The sequence below is a fragment of the Pantherophis guttatus genome, chromosome 7 (assembly GCF_059756535.1).
Source record: "Pantherophis guttatus breed Tessera chromosome 7, ASM5975653v1, whole genome shotgun sequence".
Taxonomy (NCBI): Eukaryota; Metazoa; Chordata; class Lepidosauria; order Squamata; family Colubridae; genus Pantherophis; species Pantherophis guttatus.
Window position 1 is genome coordinate 90889821 of NC_142069.1, and position 24599 is coordinate 90914419.

The 24599-nt window shown below is 44.9% G+C and overlaps 2 protein-coding genes across 7 annotated transcripts in view; one reads left to right on the top strand and one right to left on the bottom strand.

Annotated features, from left to right (window-relative positions):
- Positions 1 to 8856, top strand: part of BHLHE41 (basic helix-loop-helix family member e41) — a 16658-nt gene extending 7802 nt beyond the window's left edge. For all 3 annotated transcript variants that reach the window (XM_060694877.2, XM_087873458.1, XM_087873459.1), the window contains exons 3-5: positions 446 to 553; positions 2199 to 2310; positions 4185 to 8856. In XM_060694877.2, the coding sequence (XP_060550860.2) occupies positions 446 to 553; positions 2199 to 2310; positions 4185 to 5284 (1320 nt within the window). In that variant the 3' untranslated portion in view covers positions 5285 to 8856. The remainder of the gene's footprint in view (positions 1 to 445; positions 554 to 2198; positions 2311 to 4184) is intronic.
- A 4696-nt stretch (positions 8857 to 13552) lies between these two features.
- Positions 13553 to 24599, bottom strand: part of RASSF8 (Ras association domain family member 8) — an 80555-nt gene continuing 69508 nt past the window's right edge. For all 4 annotated transcript variants that reach the window (XM_060694917.2, XM_060694918.2, XM_060694919.2 and 1 more), the window contains exons 2-5: positions 23083 to 23287; positions 18495 to 19381; positions 16708 to 16852; positions 13553 to 15564 (exon numbers count right to left, since the gene is read on the bottom strand). In XM_060694917.2, the coding sequence (XP_060550900.1) occupies positions 15443 to 15564; positions 16708 to 16852; positions 18495 to 19381; positions 23083 to 23185 (1257 nt within the window). In that variant the 5' untranslated portion in view covers positions 23186 to 23287 and the 3' untranslated portion in view covers positions 13553 to 15442. The remainder of the gene's footprint in view (positions 15565 to 16707; positions 16853 to 18494; positions 19382 to 23082; positions 23288 to 24599) is intronic.

Here is a 24599-nt window from a genome sequence, read left to right on the forward strand (position 1 = left end):
TAATGAATCAAGTATATAATAATAATAATAATAATAATAATAATAATAATAATAATAATAATAATAATAATAATAATAATAATAAATTGATACCTAGGACGCTGGCAGCAACCCGTATCAACCATTAGCACCAGTCAATGGTATTTGGGATGCATTTTTGAATGTCCAGCTGACTTGAGTTTCATGTTTAATGAATAAAAGAGATAATAATAATAATAATAATAATAATAATAATAATAATAATAATAACAACAACAACAACAACAACAATAAAACAACAACAATAATAATAACAACAACAACAATAATACAAAAACAGGGTGATTCGTTTGGGACTTTATTTCCCCAATTATGAACGTTGGAAACTGCAAAAACTTAATCCCCCCAGAGGGGAAAAAAAATCATTTTCAAATCAAATCCTCTTTTTCTTTCTCCTTCGGATTAGGAAACCTACAAACTGCCCCACCGGCTGATCGAGAAGAAAAGACGAGACCGGATCAACGAATGCATCGCTCAGTTGAAGGACTTGCTCCCCGAACATCTCAAACTCACGGTAAGGTTTCTTCCTCTCACTTTTTTTCGGACTGTTTTTTGGGCTGTTCTCAGGCCATTTTCAGGCCGTTTTGGGGGCCATTTTCCGGTGCTCCAGCACCCGCGAAGACCAGTTGGATACCAGTTGAGGAGCTGGCAATGAGTCCCATAGGTTCGCCATGACGGTTATAGTCTATAATTGAAGTGACACCCCATGTGCCTATCTTTGCTTATTGGGGGAAAGAAAAACCAAAACCACATTTCTGGGAAATTTGTCTCTGTGTGTACCTCTGAGTAAGTGTCGTTTGCTATCTGGACAAGTCCCTTGTGGTTTTCCTTGGCAAGACTCCAGAAGTGCTTTGCCATTGCCTGCTTCTGAGGGCTGGGAGAGGGTGACTGGCCCAAATTCACCCAGCTGGCTTTGTGGCTTAAAGCAGAACTAGAACTCCCCGACTCCTGGTTTCTAGCTCGATGCCTTCACCGCTACCCCAAACTGGCTCCTATGGGGCTTACTCCTCCTGAGTAAATATGCTGACCTGGAACCTTTTAATATTCGGTTGGGGTGGAAGTGAATTTCATTACAGGGGGTTCATTTTAAGGTGCCCAGTGTTTTTATCCGTTTTTCCCAAGCCTTAAGCGGTCCCAAGAATGTGATGGGTGCTATTTGTCCCACAGTACCTTTGTAGGTACTGTGAGGAGGTGGCTCAGTGGCTGAGATGCTGAGCTTGTCGATCGAAAGGTCGGCAGTTCAGCGGTTCGAATCCCGAATGTCGCGTAACGGGGTGAGCTCCCGTGACTTGTCCCAGCTTCTGCCAACCTAGCAGTTCGAAAGCAGGTAAAAAATGCAAGTAGAAAAATAGGGACCATCTTTGGTGGGAAGGGAACAGCGTTCCGTGTGCCTTTGGCGTTAAGTCATGCCGGCCACATGACCACGGAGACGTCTTCAGACAGCGCTGGCTCTTCGGCTTTGAAACGGAGATGAGCATCGCCCCCTAGAGTCAGGAACGACTAGGACATATTTGCAAGGGAAACCTTTACCTTTTTACCTTTGTAGACGCACAAGAGAGGCCCCTTTAAAATTGGGTACGTTGTCACAAACAAGTTTTGGTCAGACAGGATATAAAAAAAGATGTTGAGACTCTGGAAAGTGTGCAGAGAAGAGCAACAAAGAGGATTAGGGGAATATGAAGAATGATTGCTGGAATTGGGTATGTCTAGTTTAATGAAAAGAAGGACAAGGGATGACATGATAGCAGTCTTCCAGTATTTGAGGGGCTGCCCCAAAGAAGAGGGAGTCAAGCTATTCTCCAAAGCACCCAAAGGTAGGACAAGAAGCAATGCATGGAAACTCATCAAGGAGAGAAGCAACCTAGAATTAAGGAGAAATTTCCTGACTGGGAGGGCAATTAATCAGTGGAACCACTTGCCACCAGAAGTTGTGAATGCTCCATCACTGGAGGTTTTTAAGAAGAGATTGGACAACTGTCCTGAGCAGTGAGACAGCAAGTTTTCTGAGCAGGGAGTTGGAGTAGAAGACCTCCAACTCTGGTAAACCAAAATGGGACAGGATTTCTTTCAAACTGATTTTAACGAACTTTGGAAAACCGGGTAGACGATCACAAGCTGGTTGTGACTATGGGCCTCGCTCCCTCCCTTTTCCTTTCCAGACATTGGGGCATCTGGAGAAAGCGGTCGTTCTGGAATTAACCTTGAAGCACGTCAAAACTTTAACTGCCTTAACGGAACAGCAGCACCAGAAAATCATTGCTCTACAGAACGGTAAGGAAGGAAAATCTAGCCCCAGAAAGAATGTAAAAGAAAGGTCTAAATGAGAGAGAGAGAGGGAGATGGAGAGAGAAAGACAAAGAGAAAGAGAGAGAGAGAAAGGGGGAGAGGGGGAGAGTAGGGGGGAGGGAGAGACAGAGAGAGGGAGAGGGAGAGAGAGAGACAGAAAGAGAGAGAGACACAAAGAAAGAGACAGAGACAGAAAGAGAGAGAGAAAGAAAGAAGAGAGAGACAGAGAGAAAGAGAGACAGAGAGTTAGACAGAGAGAGAGAAAGAGACAGAGAGAAAGACAGAGAGAGACAGAGACAGAGAGAGAGAGAGAAAAGAGAGAGAGAGAGACAGAGAGAGAGAGAAAGAGAGAGAGACAGAGAGAGAAAGAGAGAGAGAAAGACAGAGACAGAGATAGACACAGAGAGAGAAAGACAGAGAGAGAGACAGAGAGAGAGAGAAAGACAGAGAGAGAGAGAGAAAAGAGAGACACAGAGAGAGAGATAGAAAGAGAGAGAGATAGAGAGAGACAAAGAGATAGACACACAGAGAGAAAGACAGAGAGACAGAGACAGAGAGAAAGACAGAGAGAGACAGAGAGAGACAGAGAAAAGAGAGAGACAGAGAGAGATAGAGAGATAGAAAGAGAGAGATAGAGATAGAGACAGAGACAGAGAGTGACAGAGAGAGAGACAGAGAGAAAGAGAGAGAGAGAGAGAGAGGGAGAGAGAGAGAGACAGAGAGGATAGTTGCTCTGCAATTGCTACTATCTAGGTTTACTTGAAAGTAAATCTCATTTCACGAAGAGTTTTTGACTATTTTCTCCCTTTTCAAGTCGGTCCTGACTGCTGGATAATGTCTAAAAAAGCCTCTGAAATTTTCTTTATAGCATTTTCAGAAGTGTTTTGCCCTGGCCTGTTTCTTCCTAGGGCAGAGAGAGAGAGAAAGGGACTGCCTGAGGACATCTAGCTGATATCGTGCCAAAGGCAGGACTAGAACTCAGGGTCTCCCAAGCTTCTAGACCAGTGTCTTTAGCCATCAACCCCAAAGTTTTTTGCTCCAGTAAATGATTTTTTTTTTTTTAATGGAGCTGTGATGAGTTACCTGTTTGCCCCATGAGGACCTGTTTTCTGTTTTCTCCCCTAACTGCTGAAAAGGTTGGATCAGAATCTGGATCCTTTTCAGGGTTTTTTTTCCTTTTGAAATAGAAAAGGTGGGGATTTGATTAAAGCAGCAATCAAATTCTGCCTCGTTCAGGGTTGAAATGGGTCCTTTGGGGCTCTGGGAACTTGGTGGTTTTCTTGCAGATGTTCCATTATCCCTGATGATGTTACCTAGATGGGTCGTGAGATGTCTGCAAGAAAACCACAAAACTCAGAGAGCACCAAGGACCCCACAGTCCTCCTCCTCTTCCCATCCTCCCTCTCCTCTTCCCCCCACAACCCCCTCTTTTCTAGCACTGATGTTATTACCTAGTTTGGGTAATGAAACTTTTGCAAGACAACCCCCAAGCTCAGAGAACACCAAGGACCCCCTCAGTCCTCCTCCTCCAATTCCATTCCCTTCAAGCACTGATGATGTTTCCTATATGGGTCATGAGATGTCTGCAAGACAACCTCCAAGCTCAGAGAGCTCCAAGGACCCTCTCAGTCCTCCTCCTCCTTCTTCCCTTCCTCCTCCTCTTTCCTCCTCCTCCTCCCTTCTAGCACTGATGAGGTTACCTAGATGGGTCATGCAATGTCTGCAGGAAAAACCCCCAAGCTCTCTGAGCATCAAGGACTCCTCTGCCTCATTCCTGGGCCAGTGGCTCTTGGAGAGGTGGGTGGGAATCTAACCGGCCGAGGTGAGTTTGACCATCCTCTCGTGTGTTTCTCTCGCAGGAGACCGATCCCCGAAGTCCCCTCCGCGGTCCGACCTGGAGGCTTTCCACTCGGGCTTCCAAACTTGCACCAAAGAAGTTTTGCACTACCTCTCCCGATCCGAAAGCTGGACCAGCCGGGAGCAATGCTGCATCCAGATGCTGGGACACCTCCACTCGGTTTGCACGAGGTTCCTGCCTGGCTCGCCCCTCTTGATCCCAAAGCTTTGCGGGACCCAAGGACGATGCTCCCCTCGGGAAGGGCAGCAGCAGCAGGAGGAGCAACATCCCGGCAGGACCCTGAAGCAGGAGCCCCCCCAGCCTCACTGCGTGCCCGTCATCCAAAGGACTCAAAACTGGGGTAAGGGCCCAGCAACCACCCATCACCTGCCCCCCAGCATCCTGGAGCAAGGCGGCGAGCATGACACCGATACGGACAGTGGCTATGGCGGCGAGTGTGAGGGGAAGACCCCCCAGGCCGGCTGGACGGTCAAGCGGGAGCCCGCGGGCGACGGAGGGGAGGAGGAAGAGGTTGAGGAAGCCCCCGAGGGGTCCAAAAGACGCAGGCTGGGGAACCCTGGCAGCCCCTCCTCCGCCACGGGGCAGCAAGGGGTCGTGGGGAAGCCGGACTCGGCTCTTCTCAACCCCCTGGTGGCTTTGGGCATGGGGGCCAGTGGGGGTCTTGGGGGGTCTCTCTTAGGCCAAGCCCCCACCGCCCCTTTCTGCTTACCTTTCTACTTCATCGCCCCCTCATCTTACATGCAGCCTTTCCTGGAAAAGATCAGCTTGGAAAAATCGCTCTCTCCCGCTGGGGGGGCTGGAGGACCCCTCCCCTTCATCTACCCAGGGATGCCCGTCCAAGGGGCTGCAGGTGCCACTGCTTTTCCTTCCCTCGTTGTGGCTGCCCCCGGAGCAGCAGCCGAGAAAGGGAGCTCGCTTTTGGGGGCAGCAACAGCCCCCCTCTTTCCCGGGGAGGGAGCCCCCGCTGCTCAGCCCCCTCCCCGGTTTTTCTCCCCCGGCAAGCCGGCCAGGCTAAACCCAGACACGGATCCTTCTCGCCCTTCCCCAAAGCTCGCTCTGCAGCCCGGCCGGGAGAAACCTTTGCAAAGGTCCAGCATTTAATCCCCTCCCCCAGGAAATTAGGGTGGGGGGGATTCCCACAAGCGGGCATCTCAATTGACTATTGATTGTCTCTGGGTTTTTTTTTTAAACAGAGAAAAAAAATCCCATTTCTGCCTCCTGCTTTGCTGAGGTCCTTTGCGAAGCATCCTTTGCAACAGGGGTCTCCAACCTTGCGCACTTTAAACCTGGAGGACTTCAACTCCCAGAATTCCCCAGCCAGCAAAGCTTTACGTCCCTCTCTAAGCGGTTTACAGAGTCAGCATGTCGCCCCCCCAACAATCTGGGTCCTCGTTTTACTGACCTCGGAAGGACAGAAGGTTGAGTCAATCTTGAGCCTGGTGAGAATCGAACTGTTGGCAGTGAGCACAAATTAGCCTGCAATACTGCGTTCTGACCACTGCGCCACCAGGAAGAAGAATGAGAAAGGGAATAAGAGAGGGAAGAAAGGAAGGAAGGAAGGAAGGAAGGAAGGAAGGAAGGAAGGAAGGAAGGAAGGAAGGAAGGAAGGAAGGTAGACGAAGGAAAAAAGAAAGTTAGTTAATTAGTTAGGTTAGTTAGTTAGTTAGTTAGTTAGTTAGTTAGTTAGTTAGTTAGGCACAACCCTGATCTGTATGGATGAGAATCTCCATAGACATGAAATGATATGTGTGAATGACCTTGGGATATGAAGCAAAATCTGCTTAAGGATCGATCAAATAAGAGCCCACTGAGCCCACAGCTACACAATGGTCAGGGAAAGAAAGTCAGCAGGGACCCTTCCTAATTTCTCAGGCTGCAAAGGAGATTATGGGAGAGCTTTGTACTTTCAGACTTGCTCAATTTTGTTAAAGTAGTCGTAATAAAATTAGCTCTTCTGGTTGGGTTTCCGGTTGTGGCTTTCCTGGCAAGGCTGACAGGAACCGACCTTCTCTCCTGACGCTGGTCTGATGCAAATTATCGATTCGAAGCTTCAGCAAAAAAAATTCTTGCGCAGGATTTATAAGGCACTTTGAAGGACAGCAAGTGTGAGCAGATTTGCACGTCGGTGGAGAACAGGAAGAGAAGAGAGGAACTAATAGTTGGGTAATGCCATTAACTTGTACACTAGCACTTTAATGAGGTGTAGGCCATACGTTGTTCAAACTTGTTTTCTGGCAGGCGTAGCGTGTGAGGTCAAAAAAGTCACAATGGCGCCTGCAATCATGGAAGCCAAGCCCCCTTCCACCCACCCTTTCCCTGCCTTGTCATTGGAGATTCAAGCAATGTAAGAATTGTGTGCACTCCCATACATACACACTTAACACAATTGCTTTGGTCCCGTTGCTTAAGAGACATTCTTGATTTCAAATTCCCTTGATTTATGAGACAGGATTATAATTAAAAAACCAACACCACCCAGGGATCTCCCATTAAAAGTTCAATTTTATGAATGTTTACTCAGAAATAAATCTTAGCATCTTCAGTGAGACGTTTAACCTCCAGAGAAGCATACGGATGATGGAGGCCGAATCTAATTTTTCGTATGTTTGCAAATAGTAGTGATTTGTCAACCTGTTCCCTTTCACTGATAAGGCTACCTAGTTGGGTAATGAAAGGTCTGCAAGAAAGCCGCCAAGCTCAGAGAGCACCAAAGACCCATCACAGTCCTCCTCCTCCTCTTCCTCCTCCTCCCTTCTAGCACTGATGACATTATCTAGTTGGGTAATGAAAGGTCTGAGAACACCAAGGACCCCTCATTTCAACCCTGAGCTACAAATATTCTCTTCCATTTTTCTTAAAAACCTCCAGTGATGAAGCACCCACAACTTCTGAAGGCAAGCTGCTCCACTGATTAATTGTCCCCATGTCAGGTTTCGATGCTATCTCAAAATAAATGAATTTCCAAACTGCCGATCTTTGAGGAAATTTTATCTTTATTGAGCATAGTGATCTGTCCCTGGCTCTTTCACGGTCAACACTGACCTTTGCCCCCCAAGCCCTCCCTTTCCGATCCCCAATTCTCTATGTCTCATTGGCTATCTTCCAAGCCACTCTCCTCATCCTATCTCCGTCAGATCACAGGAATGTTCCCCCCCTCCTCCCATCTCCGAGGAAACAGAATCTTCAAAGGAATTAAGTAGGCAAAAATTCAAGCTTCTCCTCTCCTTTCATGTCAGCGCTGGAACGCTGACACCCCACTGTTAGGAAGTTTCTCCTTAATAATAATAATAATACGGTAATATAATAATAATCAGAATCGAGCTGGAAGAGACCTTGGAGGTCTTCTAGTCCAGCCCCCTGCTCAGGCAGGAGACCCTCTACTGTTTCAGACCAAGTGTCTATCCAGCCTCTTCCTAAAAACTTCCAATGATCGAGCATCCACAACTTCTGGTGGCAAGTTGTTCCACTGGTTAATTGTCCTCATTGTTAGGAAGTTTCTCCTCAATTCCAGGTTGCTTTTCTCCTTGATTAGTTTCCATCCGTTGCTTCTTGTCCTGCCCTCAGGTGCTTTGGAGAATAGCTTGACTCCCTCCTCTTTGGGGCAACCCCTGAGATATTGGAAGACTGCTATCATGTCCCCCACTAATCCTTCCTTTTCACTAGACTGGCCAAACCCAAATCCTGCAACCGTTCTTAATATATTTTTTTATCTCCAGGCCTTTAATTCTCTTAGTTGCTCTTCTCTACACTTTTTTTTCCAACGTTTCAACGTTTGTTTGTTTTTTGTAATGTGGGGGACCAAAACTGGGATTCCAGATAACGGTCGATATATAGAGAGAATTTGGCTTATCTATTTCCCTAGAAAATAGTGTGTGCGTCTACGAAAATTTGGTCCATGTAGGGAGGTGGCCAACAATGGAGATTTTACTGCAATTAAGAAACGGTGGTTTGCAAAAGGTAGTTTAAGGTTCCACGGCGAAATCTTTCGGTCTCCAAAAACCCCGTGTTTCTCCTTCGGTTGAGAGCCGTTGACAGCGCTAGATCGCCACGCAACGAAAGCTTTCTTAATAAGGCTTAAGCCAAAAACCTCATCTCGATATTTTTAGGCTGTTACCAAGGTAGCACGGGGAGAGAAATCTCGCTTGAATGTTATGTAAGAGGTGAGCCACGGCAGTGTTGTGGATGAGTAAACTTAGAGGAGTTAGTCATTTGTGCCACTGCTGCTGCCATTCGCCTCACATGCCCGTATCAAACCCAAATTATCCCCCTTTCCTGGCCCTGCCATGTGGCTTATTGTAAATAGTTGTTCACTACATCCGATTAATGATTCTCCCACGTGCTATTTTTGTAGAAGAGACGTGCTATTTTGAGTTAAAAAAATATTTCCTCGGAGGAGGAATAGCAGAAGAAGAAGAGTTGCACTGCTCGATACAAGCTTATGCTGTCTTAAATTATTATTATTATTTTTTTTAAAAAAAAATGCTGCTTGCCAGAAAGGAGAAAAAAAATGCTGTCTAAAAAAATCAAGAATGTGAGGATAGGATATTAATCTTTTTATCGGATATTTTCGGCTGATCGTGACTTCTGCCGTCCAGATATTTCCAGACTATTTTGTGACTTAAAAGATTAAGAGATCGTACTGAATAATAATAATAATAAAAGTTCCTTTAATATATATGCAGCGTGGCTGGTCCAGTTATTAAAAGTTCTTGAACTAACTACGGATTTGCTCTCCTAAAGTGATCACTTGACTTGCCACGAGCTCATCGAAGAAGTGCAAGGTATAAAACTCGGGTCTTTGTGCATTTTTAGCACTTTTGTTAAAAAAAAATACAGCCTGGTCTCAAAATATCTCCCTGGGTGCACAGAAAAGCTTTCAAGAGCATGGAAGTGCTCAAAAACTTTCAGTAATGGCCCATTTTGGAAACTGGCGTACTGCATTTTGTAACAATTGTAGGTTTAGGTCAGTAATGGGTTGCTCCTGGTTCGGTCCGGTTCTATAGAACCGGTAGTAAAACTGGCGTGAGGCTCCACCCAACTGCCACGACGTCATCATGGGTAATCTGCGCATGGGCAGAAGTGCGCGTGCGCTCCTGTTGCAAACCCGTAGTAAAGGTAAGTTGAACCCACCTCTGGTTTAGGTGTCCTTCAAAACCACTCTACGTAATGTGTATTGCATCCTTGGCTTAACAACCACTAGAATTTCCGTTGCTAAGCAAGCTGATGGTTAAGCACCAAATTTGATCTCTTCTTTCTCCCAGTTGTTAAATGAATCACTTACGGTTGTTAAGCGGATCTGGTTTCCCACACGTGACTTCGCTCGTTGTCGGAAACCCGGCTGGGCAGCACCGTGTTTGAAAGAAAACCTCATTAAATAACAAGGACGCTCGATCCGTTGGCTCTTGTATTGGCAATGGAAATTTTATTCAAAAAATAGTAAAGCAGCAAAAATACCGAGCGAATAAATAAATAAACAGAACTGTTTTGTCATCTCCATACAAGCGATGGCCTTCATCCAAAACATGAAAATACTGTAACAAATAGAATAAATGTGCATGAATTAATGCCTTAAAAAAAAAAAACAGCTGGAATATAAAAGTAATACTTTTGTGATATATCTATATCTATCTATCTATCGATCTATCGATCTATCGATCTATCTCTAGATAGATATATAGATATACAGATATAGATAGATATAGATATATATCATAGAGCTATTCGATAATGTATTTAATAAAATACAGCACAGAGCTATTCGATAATGGAAAATAAATCAGAATACAGGGTTGTTATGTACAATAACAATTAAGGCCTAATTCACATTATATAAAGCACATTAGGAATTTTGTGCGACTCAGAGAGTCTGCAAGAGGAAATAGAGAAGGAAATTGTCTGGATGACTCCGTCAAGGTGCAACATTGTGCCAGCGAGTAAACCTAACCGATCTTCTCATAGATGGAGAAAATATAAATGTTGCTCAAAGACTAATCCATCCGATAGACACGACGCTGAGGTCTATCAACTCACATGAATTATTTTGCACTTAATGGCTGCATTTGAAGCCTTCGGCTGAGCTACACCAGTGTCACCATCTTTTGAAGGCTAGAAAACACAAAGGACTGGCCTTCATCACGGATTGATAGACTTCAGATGGCCTTATCTCCATCTCTATGGGCCCAACGTGGTCAACTTTTAAGACTTGTGGAGGTCAACTCCCAGAATTCCCCATGGCATGGCTGGCTGGGGAATTCTGGGAGTTGGAAGTCCACAGGTCTTCAAGTGGCCAAGGTTGGACATCCCTACCTTAGACTAAGGATCTATAAATATCACCCCAAGACTTGCCACAATTCTTCTCCTTTAAAAACAAAATAGAACGAAAGGGTTTTGTTGGTATTTTTCCTTCTGGTTCTCATTAAAGATGACATGCACAATGGAGAAGCAATAAAAATGTGAAGTCCTCTATTTTCCTGCTGAGCAGGGGGTTGGACTAGAAGACCTCCAAGGTCCCTTCCAACTCTGTTATTCTATTCTATTCCCCACTGGGCTCATCATACCTGCACAATTCATTTCCTTGCATATCTTTTGAAGAGGGTAGCTTATCGAATGCAACGTCGGACTGCAGACTTCATAATATTTGAGTGGGAAGAATTGGGATTCGTAGGAAAATTATCAGGAGGGCAGGGAATGAGGTAGGATAATTTAGGCTGTACCCTAAGAAGGAAGTTAATAGCTCCATAGAGCCCGGTTTTCCATTATTGGAACCCCCTTTAATTACATCTCTTTGAGGACTTTTTAATTTCCAAGGACTAAAGACGGATTTAAGCGATTTAATCCGCACTTTTTTTTTAGAACTTCATATTGTAGCTTTAAGACAATTCTGTTACCAGCTAAACTAAACTTAACTCATTGAAGACTTTGGAAGGCTAATCTCGAAGGGGCCAGATACCATCTATACCACATTTTGTAATGATACTCTTTATAAACCACTGGTTTTGTTATAGTATAATTATTTTCCCACACTCTTTCCCAGTCTTCCAATTCTATATTACGCCCAATATTCCAAAAATGTTAGCAAAAATGTATCCAAATTTAAGTCCAATCTGTTGGAAGTGTAATCAGGCACAAGGCACCTTCTTCCACGTCTGGTGGCTCTGCCCAAAAATTAGGAAATAGTGGGGAAAAATAAGAATTTGGTTAATAGAAGACTTGGAAGGAAATATTCAAATGTTGGCAGATGGTTCATTTCACAGCGAAGGACAAGATCTTTACGGACTAGGCTTGGAGAAGCGTTGTAGGAGGCCAAATTAAACGTCAGTGCAACTCAACTTTTGCAATGAGTTCTTTAGCTCATGGTTTGTACTTTGCACTGGATGAAATAACTACTTGAATGAACGTGAAGGCAATAACAGTTGCATTTCAACATTCCTGCTCCCAAAGGAACACAAAGGATCAATTTTGGGGTGGAGCAAATCTTGGCCGAAGGTCCCATCCACGCTGTCTCCATCTTAGCACTTTCCAGAAAAGTGGACCAACACTTAGCTGACTGCTAAGTTCTGGAAACTGAAACCTTACACATCTGGTGACTGTACACACTGAAGCCTGCACATCTGGAGAGAGCTATTACAGAGGTTCTAGGGCTCACTGAAAGATGGGCAGGCAGTTAAACATCCCAAAATGCACCACTATGCCTTTGCGGATTGGACGTTGCCGAAGAAAATTCATTTGCCAAACCAGTTATCCTTTCAGCTTGTCCACCAACATCAACCAACTATTATTATTATTATTTTTTTCATGGTGTCAAATCCTGTTTTTGTTACAATTCCAGGCAAGGAGAGATCAGATTTCTCTAACGGAGATCTGATCAGCAAAATCCAGAATATCAAGGAAAGGAAAGGGGAAGTATTTACAAAGAGTTTTTATTTTATTTTATTGAGGGAATCAAAGCTTCTCCTTTGCTGAAACGAAACTTTTGACAAAGTTGTACAGTGTGTGTGTACAACACTGCTGGTTTCGGCTGGAGTTGGGCACTGCACGAGATAGGAGTCAAGGTATTTTGAATTCTTTGTCTGTTTTCTCCTTCTTAGGAGAAATGGGATTATCTTAAAATCGGAGTCACCTTGTTTTTTCAGGAAAATATTGTTATGACCCCCAAAGAAAACAAAACAGTGTCATTTTCTTCATCACCCTGTTCTCAAAAAAAAAAAATTAAAAAAAAGGAATGCAATTAATAAGGCCTGAATTCTGATTTTACGGTGTTATCAAAATGAACATCAGGATTCCGAATAATTGTGAGGCATTTCCATAATATTCAGCAACGCAGAAAATGCTCAAAATATATCCCTGTGTTCTCTTTGACATAACACTTCTAAACAGTACGAAATCTAACTGCTAAAATAACATGAAATGTGTAATAATGTGCTTATTATTCCTATCGTTCTGGGACATGCATTCTCCCGCTGCAAAACCTATTCTATTATTTTGGGTAGTAATTGGGTGACGAGCTACGTTAGAAATAAATGTGCTTTTTATTTAAATAAATGACCATTTCTTCAAGAACCTTTTTTGTATCACCATCACATTCGGGGCTGAAATAATTTTGCCAACAGTTATAGAAATATATATGCATATATATTATATACTTTCTATAGGCAAGGCATCAGGGTGGAGCTGTCCAGCTATTTCATAGCTCGTGGCCTGAGCAATTTTCATCCATTCTATGTACATCCGTAACCAATCTGGACTGACAGACCTGATTTTGCAAAAATAATAATAATAATAATAAACTAAAATAGGATGTTATGCAGTTGGCCAAATACCATACACAGGTTTTTCTGGCTCAACAAATTGTGTCTTTCCTGGCTATGATACTGTATGATACGAACACTGTAGTGGTAAAAATCACAATAATAATAATAATAATAAAAATAAACGGTGAGAAATTCCTTTGGCAAGACATTGGACTGAAGACGGAGCATTTTGTTCCTTGATAGGCGTAGAATTCATTATGGCAAAATATCTCAAATATAAACTTCAGGATCATAAATCGCTATTTAACTAGAAGATCTTCAAATGCTAATCCTTACACTGTGGAGTTTTGGGCCTGAGGACCTTTTAAGTGGGAAAATCCATTGGCTATTAAAAAAAAGGAGGGAAAGAAAAAAAATACCACAATGGCTGTAACACAAGAAAACCCACCACAACACAAACTCTTTTTGACATTGTGACTTTTTTTGCGGTGACAAAACACCACATGGCTTTGATCGTCGCACACATTCATTCAGACCTATGCAGATTTTTTTTTCTTTCCTTCTTTCCTTCTTTCTTTCTTTCTTTCTTTCTTTCTTTCTTTCTTTCTTTCTTTCTCTCTCTCTCTCTCTCTCTCTCTCTCTCTCTCTCTCTCTCTCTCTCATGCACCTACACACGTACACAAACACACTTTTCACACTGCAGGCATGGCAGTGCTGAAATGTAAAATTTGTTACTACTGGTTCCGTGGGCGTGGCTTGGTGTGTGTTTGGGAGGGGGGGTTAATGTGACTGGGTGGGTGTGGCCAACTTTTTTTTTTTTTTACTTTTAAAATCATTTTTTTCTACAACCTTTTAGGCTCTGATGATTAGGCAAGTCAGCTGGGATCGTCAGAGGCTTTTAAAAGCATTTTTTTCAGCCGAAGAGGTTGTTAGAAAAAATGCTTTTAATAGAGTCTGACGATCCCAGCTGACGATCAGGCAACTCAACTGGGATCGTCAGAAGCTTTTAAAAGCATTTTTTTCTACAATCTCTGAAGAGATTGTAAAATGCTTTTAAAAGCCTCTTGACAATCCCAGCTGAGCCGCACGATCATCAGAGGCTTTTTTTTTTTTACTTTTAAAAGCATTTTTTCGGCCAAAAATGCCGAAAAATGCCGGGGGTGGGGGGGAGGGATTGGGCGATCCGGTCTGAACTGGGAGCATATCACCCCTGAGACATGGCATCATTATGGGGCAAAACCCCAAGTTCTACGTGACCTAAAATGGGACTTTATCCAACATTTTGTCCTTCAACTCTCTTTCAAAAGGCGGTTGGTCATCAGCCACCTTACAGGAGTGGACATCCCTAGCACGGCCAATTATGAAACATACTAAAGCTTGCAACCTAGTAGTAGCTGGAGGATGCTGCATGTTTGCTTTCTTTTCTTTAATATTTAGGCTCCCTCACTCTGAGTTGCACCTTCATCACCACACCCCTAATGAGCAACAGGCTGGGGAAGATATACCAAGCTCTTATCAACACACGGTGTAAATGATGCTACATAGGAGTGAAGCAGGGGTGGGTTCTACTTATCTTTACTACCGGTTCACAACGGGAGTGTGCATGCTTGCTTGCTTCGCGTGCTTCTCCACATGCACAGAAACTTCTGCGCCTGCGCAGATTGTCCATTATGCCGTCCGGGGGCGGGTGGGCGGAGCCTCCTGCCACTTTTACTACCGGTTCGCAAGAACCGGACAGAACCGGGAGCAACCCACCACTGGAGTGAAGAAGGACAAACTTAATTCAAAATGGCGTCTTTAGCAACAGCCAAATGGATGGGTGAGTAATACAGGCCTACTCGAAAGCAAGACCCGCGACTAGAAACGATATGCCCGCATTCACACGTCACAAATTAATCCCTAATCCAACTGCATAGAACAGAGGAAACGATGGCCCTTTGATGACGTGTGGACTTCAACTCCCAGAATTCCCCGAGAGAGCCACGAGGGACTTCAACTCCCAGGATTCCTAAGAAGAGAGCGATGCTGGCTCAAGAATTCTGGCAGTTGAAGTCCACACGTCATCAAAGGGCCATCGTTTCCCCACATAACCCTGACATAGAGAGTGAGCAATTTTTTTGGAGGGGGGGAAGAGGGTGGGTCTCTGATCCGCCACGGATGCCTGCTAAGAAATATTTATGCTTCAGAAATAGCAATATTTTTTTTTTTTAAAAGCAAAACAAAGAAAGCTATTTTGACATGGCTGTTTGGGCCGCGGTGGCCTCCACCGTTCGTTTTTGTCCTTCGTCGTATAATCAGCGCCCGGCGCGGGACTCCACGTTTTGTCGCTGATCGGATTAAAAAACAGGCAATGAAATGCCCCCGTGTGATAAGTTTTCGAATGCCAGATTTGGTGGGGGTCTTCTTCCGTCATAGGTCCCGGGGAGAAGAAGAAACCTGGCAGGAGGAAACGGGCTGCGGTCCTTGGTTACCTTCAAAGGTCCTCTCCAGAAGAAGAACTTGTGGGCTGTTATACGTAAATGCCCTCGGGGTTAAAACCGGAGGAGAGCGGGTTCTGCAAGATCCGAAGGTTGCTGGGAAGCTGCCTTGAGGAACTCGGGCGTTTGAGGGAGCTGGTTTGAAAGACGGGTTCTGTGGGAGGAGAACCAGGTTAGTATGAAGTCTTCGAACACGGTTACCTTAACAGGTCCTGCCTGAAGGTGGATTGCGAACCCCGTAAGGGTGGAAGAAGGGATGGAGGAAGGAAGGCGGGTCTCCATTCATCTTTAGCTCCATCATTAATCTTATCATCCACCTTCCGGGATAGGCGGTCCTCCAATTACAACGGTTCATTCAGTTACAACGGCACTGAAAAAAGTGATCTGTGACCATTTTTCCGGTGATTCGCTTAACAACAGTGGCAGGAAAGGTCGTAAAATTAGACAAAGCTCACTTAACAAATGTCTCACTTAGCAATAGAAATTTTGGGCTCAATTGCAGTCATAAGTCAAGGGAAACCTGTACTGTATCCCTTACGACAGGGGTGTCAAACTGCGCGGGCCGGATGCGTCATGCGCAGGGCACGCCCACCCCAGCTCCGCGAAGGAGAAAAACATCACGAAATGTCACATGACAGCAATGTGATGCAGCGAGTTTGACACCTGTGCCTTATGAGATACCCAACAGAAGAAATAGCAATAGCACTAGTACTTATATACGGCTTTACAAAGCTTTGCAGCCCTCTCTAAGTGGTTTACAGAGTCAGCCTTTTGCCCCCAACAATCTGGGTCCTCATTTTACCCACCTCGGAAGGACAAAGTATTTTATTTTATACTTTGTATATTTTATACTATGTATATTAAAGGTAAAGGTTCCCCTCGCACATATGTGTTAGTCGTTCCCGACTCTAGGGGGCGGTGCTCATCTCCGTTTCAAAGCCGAAGAGCCAGCGCTGTCCGAAGACGTCTCCGTGGTCATGTGGCCGGCATGACTCAACGCCAAAGGCGCACAGAACACTGTTCCCTTCCCACCAAAGGTGGTCCCTATTTTTCTACTTGCATTTTTTATGTGCTTTCGAACTGCTAGGTTGGCAGAAGCTGGGACAAGTAATGGGAGCTCACCCCGTTACGCGGCACTCGAACCGCTGAACTGCCGACCTTTCGATCGACAAGCTCAGCCTCTTAGCCACTGCGTCCCACAGATGTCCCAAGACCAAAGGTGAACTTTCAATGGATCCCCCTTAGGATCTGCTTTTAGAGAAGGGGGCAGGAGAGTGTGTGGTCATCTCAAAAGTACCTTTCTCCAGCTCTGGGTGTGACGTCTCCAATTCAACAGGCTCAGCCGGAAGGACCGTGACTTTCGTCCCCGTCTGCTGGATGAACTGTTGAAGGTTGACTTGACGCAGTTCTTTCGTCAGCTGCTCCAGTTCTTGTTCTCTTTCCTGAGAAGGAGGAGAAAGGAAAACATATTCAGGAATACCAACGGAGTTGGAAGGGATCCTTGAGGTCATCCAGTCCTGCCCCCTGCTCTCGCAGGAGACTATTTCTGATAGAGGACCATCCAGTCTCCAGGGATGGGGCACCCACAATTTTCCGAAGGCAATTTTGTTCCGCTGGGTTTATTATTCTCGCTGTTAGAAACGATTCAACCGGACAGTTCTGAAGGATGCTGAATGATTTTTAGAGAAATGAAAATAGCTGACTTTCTAAGATAAGTCAGGGATAATTTTTCCATTCTCGCTCCACCCAAAACACCAAAGGAAGTTATTCCATGACTCTGGCAGCTGCCATCAACCGAACACATTCTCATTCCAACCACCCGGTTCTCCTTAGCAAACTGTAGAGTAGTCCTTGACTTACAACCGTTCTGTTCTGATCAGGCTCCCCAAACACGACAAACGCTCTGTAGTTAAATCAATGATTCCTTTATTAGGAGCGCCAGCAAAAAGTTTATCTCTCAACGCAGGCTAACAAGTCCGTCCATCCGGAAGATAAATAGTTTTCTGCCACATCTATTCATCTCCGCCCCCTGCCTTTTATCCCCAGAATTAGGGTGGGGCTTCACTAGCAGTGGTGGCTCTTCTGTCCCAAGGACCGGCCCATAGATTTCCACTGCTCTCCTCTCCTCTGCTTTCTGTGCATTCAGGCACTGGACCCATCTGTTCCTCCTCTTCCTCATCAGCCACCTCCATGCTTGCGCGAGTGGGGCCATGACCGCCCACGATGCTCGCAACACTCACACAAGTGGGGCCATTTTTCAGCGCAGACCCGCGCATCGCCTGGCCACTCACACAGCCCAGTGGGGGTTAGGCCACGGGCCTGTAGTTGGCCGTGGCCCCCAAGTAGGGGACCCCCCTGGAATATATTATTATATATATTATATATATATTAATTATTACGTAATAAAAGTAAAACGTTTAGGTTTTATGTTATTCTCTTATTCTACCGCAGCAAAAGGAGTCGGAGGTCATTGCTTTTCTCTTTCCCCCTTTAAAGCGCTCCATGGCATAGGACCCGGGTACCTTCGAGACCGACTTCTGCCACCAATAGCCTCCCACCGGCCAGTCCGCTCCCACAGAGAGGGTCTCCTCAGGGTGCCATCGGCCAAGTAATGTCGGCTGGCGACACCCAGGGGGAGGGCCTTCTCTGTGGGAGCCCCAGCCCTGTGGAATGAACTGCCCCCGGAAGTGCGTAAGATTTCCGTCCTCCGGGTATTTCGCTGTGCACTCAAGACCTGTTGTTCCGCCAGGCCGGGCTATCAACATAATAATTTTAAATTGGGGTATTTTAAATTTCTGGGGTTTTAAATTGAGCTGAATTGTTTAATAATTTTAAATAATTTTAATTGATGTGCTTTTAATAGGCTGTACACCGCCCTGAGTCCTTCGGGAGAAGGGCGGTATAGAAATAAAATTATTCTTATTCTTATTCTTACGTTTTTTTTTTTCTCTTTCCCCTTTCCTCCCTTATTTTCTCCTTTATCTTCATTTCTCTTTGTATTTCTCTCATTGTTGGGGATGTATTACTTGGGACCTTGACAATAAACTAATAAAATATTCAAAGACACAAAAAAACAGACCCCACCTGTAACCGCTTGGTCGCCTGTCCGAGAGATCTCTCCACGGCTTTGAGTCCGTTTTCCAGCCGGAGGCTTTGCTGGCCGTGGAGATCGAGTTCTCCTCTGACTTTGTCGATCTTCTCTCGGACTTCTTCTTCATTGACTTGAGCCTCCTGGACTTCCCGCTGCAACTTTTCCGCCTCCAGGCCGCTTTCCATGTGGCGGATCTGGGCCACGTAGTCCCTCAGCCGGCTTTCGCAGTCCGCGATCCTCTGCCGGGTTTCCTGGAGCTGCTCCTTCAGCTGCTTCTCGTTCTCCTGCTCGATCTGGAGCTCGTTCTCCCAGAACTCCTCTTCCTCGATCTCCACCTCGTTCCTCTTGAGCTTCTGCTCCAGCTTGAGGATTTCGTCCTCCAGGCTGAAGCTGAACTTCTGCTCCCAGTATCGGATCTCGGCCTCGTTCGAGTCCAGCTGTTTCTCCACCGACTGCAGCTTCTCCGTCTGGAGACGGATGAGCTTTTTCAACTCATCTGTCGTGGTCTTGCAATGGAGGACTTTCTGTTTGAACTCGGACTCTTTGCTCTTCCCGAAAATGTCCATCAATCCTTTGGCCCCGCCGGTGAACGTCAACGATTTGCGTTTCGGCTCCCTCCTTTTGATCGACTTATCGTTCTGAGGCCTGAGTTTAGCCAAGGGAGGCAGGCTTTGCCGGTACAAAGTCCTTTCTGGGATCCGAGCTACGCTGTCCGAGGTTGGCCGCTCGCTAAGCGATGGCCCGGTACGTCGTAAGACGAGCTGCACGTCGCTGGCGTGTTGCCCCCATTTGTTCAAAGAAATGATCGGGTTTTCGTGAGGTGCTAAATGTCTCTCCGTATCCCGCCATTTTTCTATCAGGGTGTACCTCCCCGTACGACCTATAAAAAAGAAATAAGAAATAAGGACACGGACATACAAGAAGTTCTCGACTTACAACAGTTCATTTAGTGACAGTTTGAAGTTAAATCTGAAAAAATTTAGGACAGTTTTTCAAACTTATGACTGTTGCAGCATCCCCCATGCTCACGTGATTTAGATTCGCCTGACATCTGATTCATATTTATGACAGTCGCAATGTGCTGGGGTCATGTGATACCCCCTCTTGTGACCTTTTGAGAAGCAACGTTGATGGGGAAGCTGGATTCATTTAACAACCGTGTCACTAATTGAAAAACTGCAGTGATTCACTTCACAAATATGGCAAGAAAAGTCATAAAATGAGGAAAAACTCACTTAACAAATGTCTCACTGAGCAACGGAAATTTTGGGCTCAATTATGGTCGTAAGTTGAGGACTTCCTGTAAGAGCATGGACATACAGGTAGTTCTCGACTTATGACAGCTCATTTAGTGACCATTTGAAGTTACAACAGCAGTGAAAAAAAGTGACTTATGACTGTTTTTCACACTTAGTGACCGTTGCAGCATCCCACAGTCATGTGATCAAAATTCAGATGCTTGGCAACTGACTCATACTTATGACCGCTGCAGCACCCTGTAAAAATTCAAATGCTTGGCAACTGACTCATACTTATGACTGTTGCAGTGTCCCGGGATCATGAGATCCCCTCTTGCAACCTTCTGACAAGCAAAGTCACTAGGGAAGCCAGATTCACTTAACAACGGTTACTATTTATTTATTTATTTTATTTATTTTATTTTATTGGACTTATATGCCTAACTTAACTTAACAACTACAGTGATTCACTTAACAACTGTGGCATGAAAGGTCGTAAAACGGAGCAAACTTCACTTAAGAAGTGTCTCGCACAGCGACAGAAATTTTGGGCTCAGTTGCGGTTGTGAGGAGTAAGTGTCACTGTAATGACAGGAGAGAACCAGCAGAGGGCAGAATCGCACCACAAGAGCGCCAGACCCAAATTTTAAAAGTTGCTAGATAATCTAACCATTTTACACTGGAAAATTAGTGTATGATAACTTAATGGAAACCACATTAGCACCACCACTTTGCAAACTAACAAGCCACGTCGACCAGCGTACGGACGAGGCACGAATATATATATAAATAATCACTTTCTTAACATCAACAAATTATTTAATGCACTGGGAAAAGCAGTTCGTAGTAATTTATAACCCGATTCTACATTCAGCGCCGACTGCTCTGCAAATGAACAAGCCGTCTTTACAAAAATAATGTATAAAATTCACTCCGTAACGTTAAAATTACTGCACCGGTAAAGCAGCTTTTGATAATTCAACTAGATTTTTTTAAAAAAATTAGTTTCAATTGAATGAAATGTTTAAATTTTTTAAAAAAACAACACCTAGGAAGGGGGTTAGGAAGCAAAGCAGAATCCGCCTTGCAAGATTCTTTTAATAGTCTGTATTAATAAAGGCATTTTTTAATCTTTGTTGGAGTTTATTTCTTGATCTGGTCTACACAGAGCGGAGGACAAAGGGTTAGTAACAGTGGTGAAATCTAAAATTTGTTACTTCCAGTTCTGTGGGCGTGGCTTGGTGAGGGGAGGGTAATGTGACTGGGTGGGTGTGGCCAATTTTTATTTTTATTTTTTTACTTTTAAAACCATTTTTTCTACAACCTCTTCGGCGGAGAGGTTGTAAAAAAATGCTTTCAAAAGGCTCTGACGATCCCAGCTGAGTTGCCTGATCGGCAGAGGCTTTTTTTTTCTTTTAAAAACCTCTGACGATCAGGCAACTCAACTGGGATCGTCAGAGGCTTTTAAAAGCATTTTTTTCTACAACCTCTTCAGAGGTTGTAGAAAAAAATTTCTTCAGAGGTTGTAGAAAAAAATGCTTTTAAAAGCCTCCGACGATCCCAGCTGAGCCGCACGAACATCAGAGGCTTTTTTAAAAAACTTTTAAAAGCATTTTTTCGGCCGAAGAGGTTGTTGAAAAAATGCTTTTAATTTTTTTTTTAAAAAAAGCCTCTGATGATTGCACGGCTCAGCTGGACATGGGAGGGAGGGCAGGGATTTTTGCTACCGGTTCTCCGAACTACCCGCCTCCATCGCTACCGGATCGGGTGATCCGGTCCGAACCGGGAGCATTTCACCCCTGGTTAGTAATTATGAGCTGCCTACAATGATGGCAGCAGCATTAAAACAATCCGGATACTCCTAGGTGGCATTTTTAGGGGTGCAGTGACTGGGAACTCAACACAAGCTCGTTGAGGGTAAGGCAGCTATCGCTACAGATAGTCCCCGTCTTACAATGGTTCGCTTAGTGACCGCCTGAAGTTGCAACAGCGCTGAAACAAGTGATTTAGCACTTTTTTTCACACCGTTTTAGCATCACTTGATTTACATTTGGAGGCTTGATGACTGACTCGTATTTATGACGGTCACCGTGTCCCAGGGTCACGTGATTCCCTTTTGCAGCCTTTGGATGAGCAAAGCCAGATCCACTTAACAACCGCATTACTCAATTAATGACTGCGGTGATTCACTTAACAAAGGTGGCCAGAGAAGTCGTAACAAATGGGGCAAGATTCACTGAGCCAATTTCTCACTTAACAACATAAATGTTGGGCTCCATTGTCATCGTAAATCGAGGACTACCTGCTCTGGAAATTTCAGAATGCAGCTGTGTTCTGAAACAGCCAAGATGACACAACCTCAAGGCTCCCTCTAGTACAGAGGGGAAATCTGCACCCAGGGTGGGCATGGCCAGCTTGACGTCACTCGTGTTGGGGGCGCCTATGGCGGCCCAAGCACTCTGCCAGTGAAAACAAGCTCCCGAGCTCTGTTTTTGGCTGCAACAGCCTCCTGCAACCCTCTGTTGTTGTCCGCCAGCAGCCTGCGAAGCTGGCAGCAGAGTCAGACAGTGAGGAGGCTGGGGAGGAACATGGGCCAGTCCTGGAGTCTGGGGAAGGCCCGAATGAGGGCTCTGTGTCAGAGGCAGAGATGGGGCCGGGGCCATTGGGGAGTGATGTGCGGACTCCGGAGCCTCCAGAATCGGACAGCAGAGAGACAGAGGAACAGGAGGAGCCTGTTCCTAGTGCATGCATGCGCAGAGCTGCCAGAAGGCAAGAACAGCTAAAGCAAAAGGGACGACTGGGGAGTAAGGCCAGGAGATGATTGGCCCCTCCCATAAGGCTTAAAAGAGAAACAAAGGCACTTGGGCCTTTTTGCAGGAAAGCAACGTTGCTAACTCTGTTTCCAGTCGGCATCTCTTGTTTGTTTCTGAACTTTGTGGGGCTTTGTCAAGTAAGGCCTTTGGTAGGGTGTCAAAGAAGATAAAGGTTGGTGATTGTCCCGAAGGACTTCTTCCGAAGGACTTGTTTTGCAACTAATTGGGACTCAGCTGGGAATGAACGTAATTCTGGGCTGTTACAATAAAATAGGGGTTTTTTGGGACTAATCGTGTACTGTAATGACTCAGTAAGCGTAGGTCACAGCACCCTCTGCCAATGAAAACGGAGCTCAGGAGGATGGGCCGGTCCTTCGCCATTTCCAGGGTGGCCCCATGGGCCAGATCTAAGCACCCCACAGGCCGGATCTGGCCCCTGAGCCTTGAGTCTGACACCCCTGGTCCAACAGAATGAATGATAACCCCTTCCCACTCACCTCCAACTACAAACATCGGGCGCGTAAACTCACCTATAGCTTGGGCAAGCGCTATAACCACTTCCTGGCATGTTGTAACTTCCGTGACTCCACAAACAATCCTTTGGACTCCATCGACCCAAACTTTCAGCTCCATGGTCTCCAGATCAGCTGATGGCCATGCATACAATCTTCAGGATGTCAGGTCATGTTTACAGCTACATGTGTGGTAGTGCCAATAAGTTGCGGCCATTATTATCTGAAAAAGATGAAGGAGGAAAAAAGGCAATGATTTAAATTATGTTCACAATAGTATTTCAGGGGTTTAAGGTCTATCAAGAGTTTTCTCCCCGCGTACAATTTGTGCTTTTAAAACTGCAAACCGAGATAAACCTCCAGGTGGCCTCAATAACCTTCTAAAAGGATGCAGATGACCAGCTGTCTGCAAGGAGTATCAATCCTTCCATTCCCCACCATCCAGTCAGAGCTGAAGAAGCTGCTTGAATGAGAAGCAAAACGTCTTCAAAGAAAAAAAAACCCAGAAAGTCCAGTTGCCTCCAGAAAAAGCACCCAATTTGGGATACTTTTTTTAGAAATACATTTTAGCGACAGGAATTCAATTTCTGGATGGCGATGACTCATTCCCTAATCAGTGTCTTGTCTGCGCATGTTGTAAGAGGTGCTCGATTTAAAAGATAATAAGGTCTGACAATGGAGTGACTCTGTCAGATGTTTTTGCTGCTGATGAAAATGGCAGGTTGCATTCTTTCCCCCAGTTTGAGTACTCTCTACTAATTCCTTTCGCAAAGGGCTCTTGACAAGAGGACAAGCAAATCTTATTTTATTTTATTTTAGTTTTAGTTTTTAAACGATTGTGGGAACACATTTCTTAACCAAAAGGGGGAGAAAAAAATCACAATCTACTATGTAATTCATGTATTAACCCATTAGGAGTATGCCACCTACTCCCTAAATTTTACAAAACTGAGTTTCCCCGACAATAAAATCGTAAGAACGCATCAAAAAACATCTACTATCATCTTTAATCCTTGCTGCGTGCACACACTCACAAAACTACAACGGCGAAGTTGAAATTTGAAAAACTCGAATTGCACCGAAATTTCACCGCGGATTTACTCTTGCTTTACAATTTTGTCTCCTACAACTAGCTTTGCACGAAAAACATTCTTTATGTACATGTTCCTGCTTTAGCGGCCGAGTTTGCTTCCAAGTGAGTAGGTAAACATGCACATTTCTATTACTCAGTTCACATACAGGTAGTTCTCGACTTACGACCAGAGCTGAACTCCAAATGTCCGTTGCTAAGCGAGACAGTTCTTTAGGGAGTGCCGTCCCCCCCCCCATTTTACGACCTTTCTTGCCATGATTGTTAAGTGAATCCCTGCAGTTGTCAAGTTAGCGACACGGTTGCTAAGCGAATCTGGCTTCCCCCCTTGACTTTGCTCGCCAGACGGTCGCAAAAGGGGGTCACGTGACCCCGAGGACAGTGTAATCGTCATAAATATGAGTCAGTTGCCGAACGTCTGAATTTTGATCACGTGACCACGAGG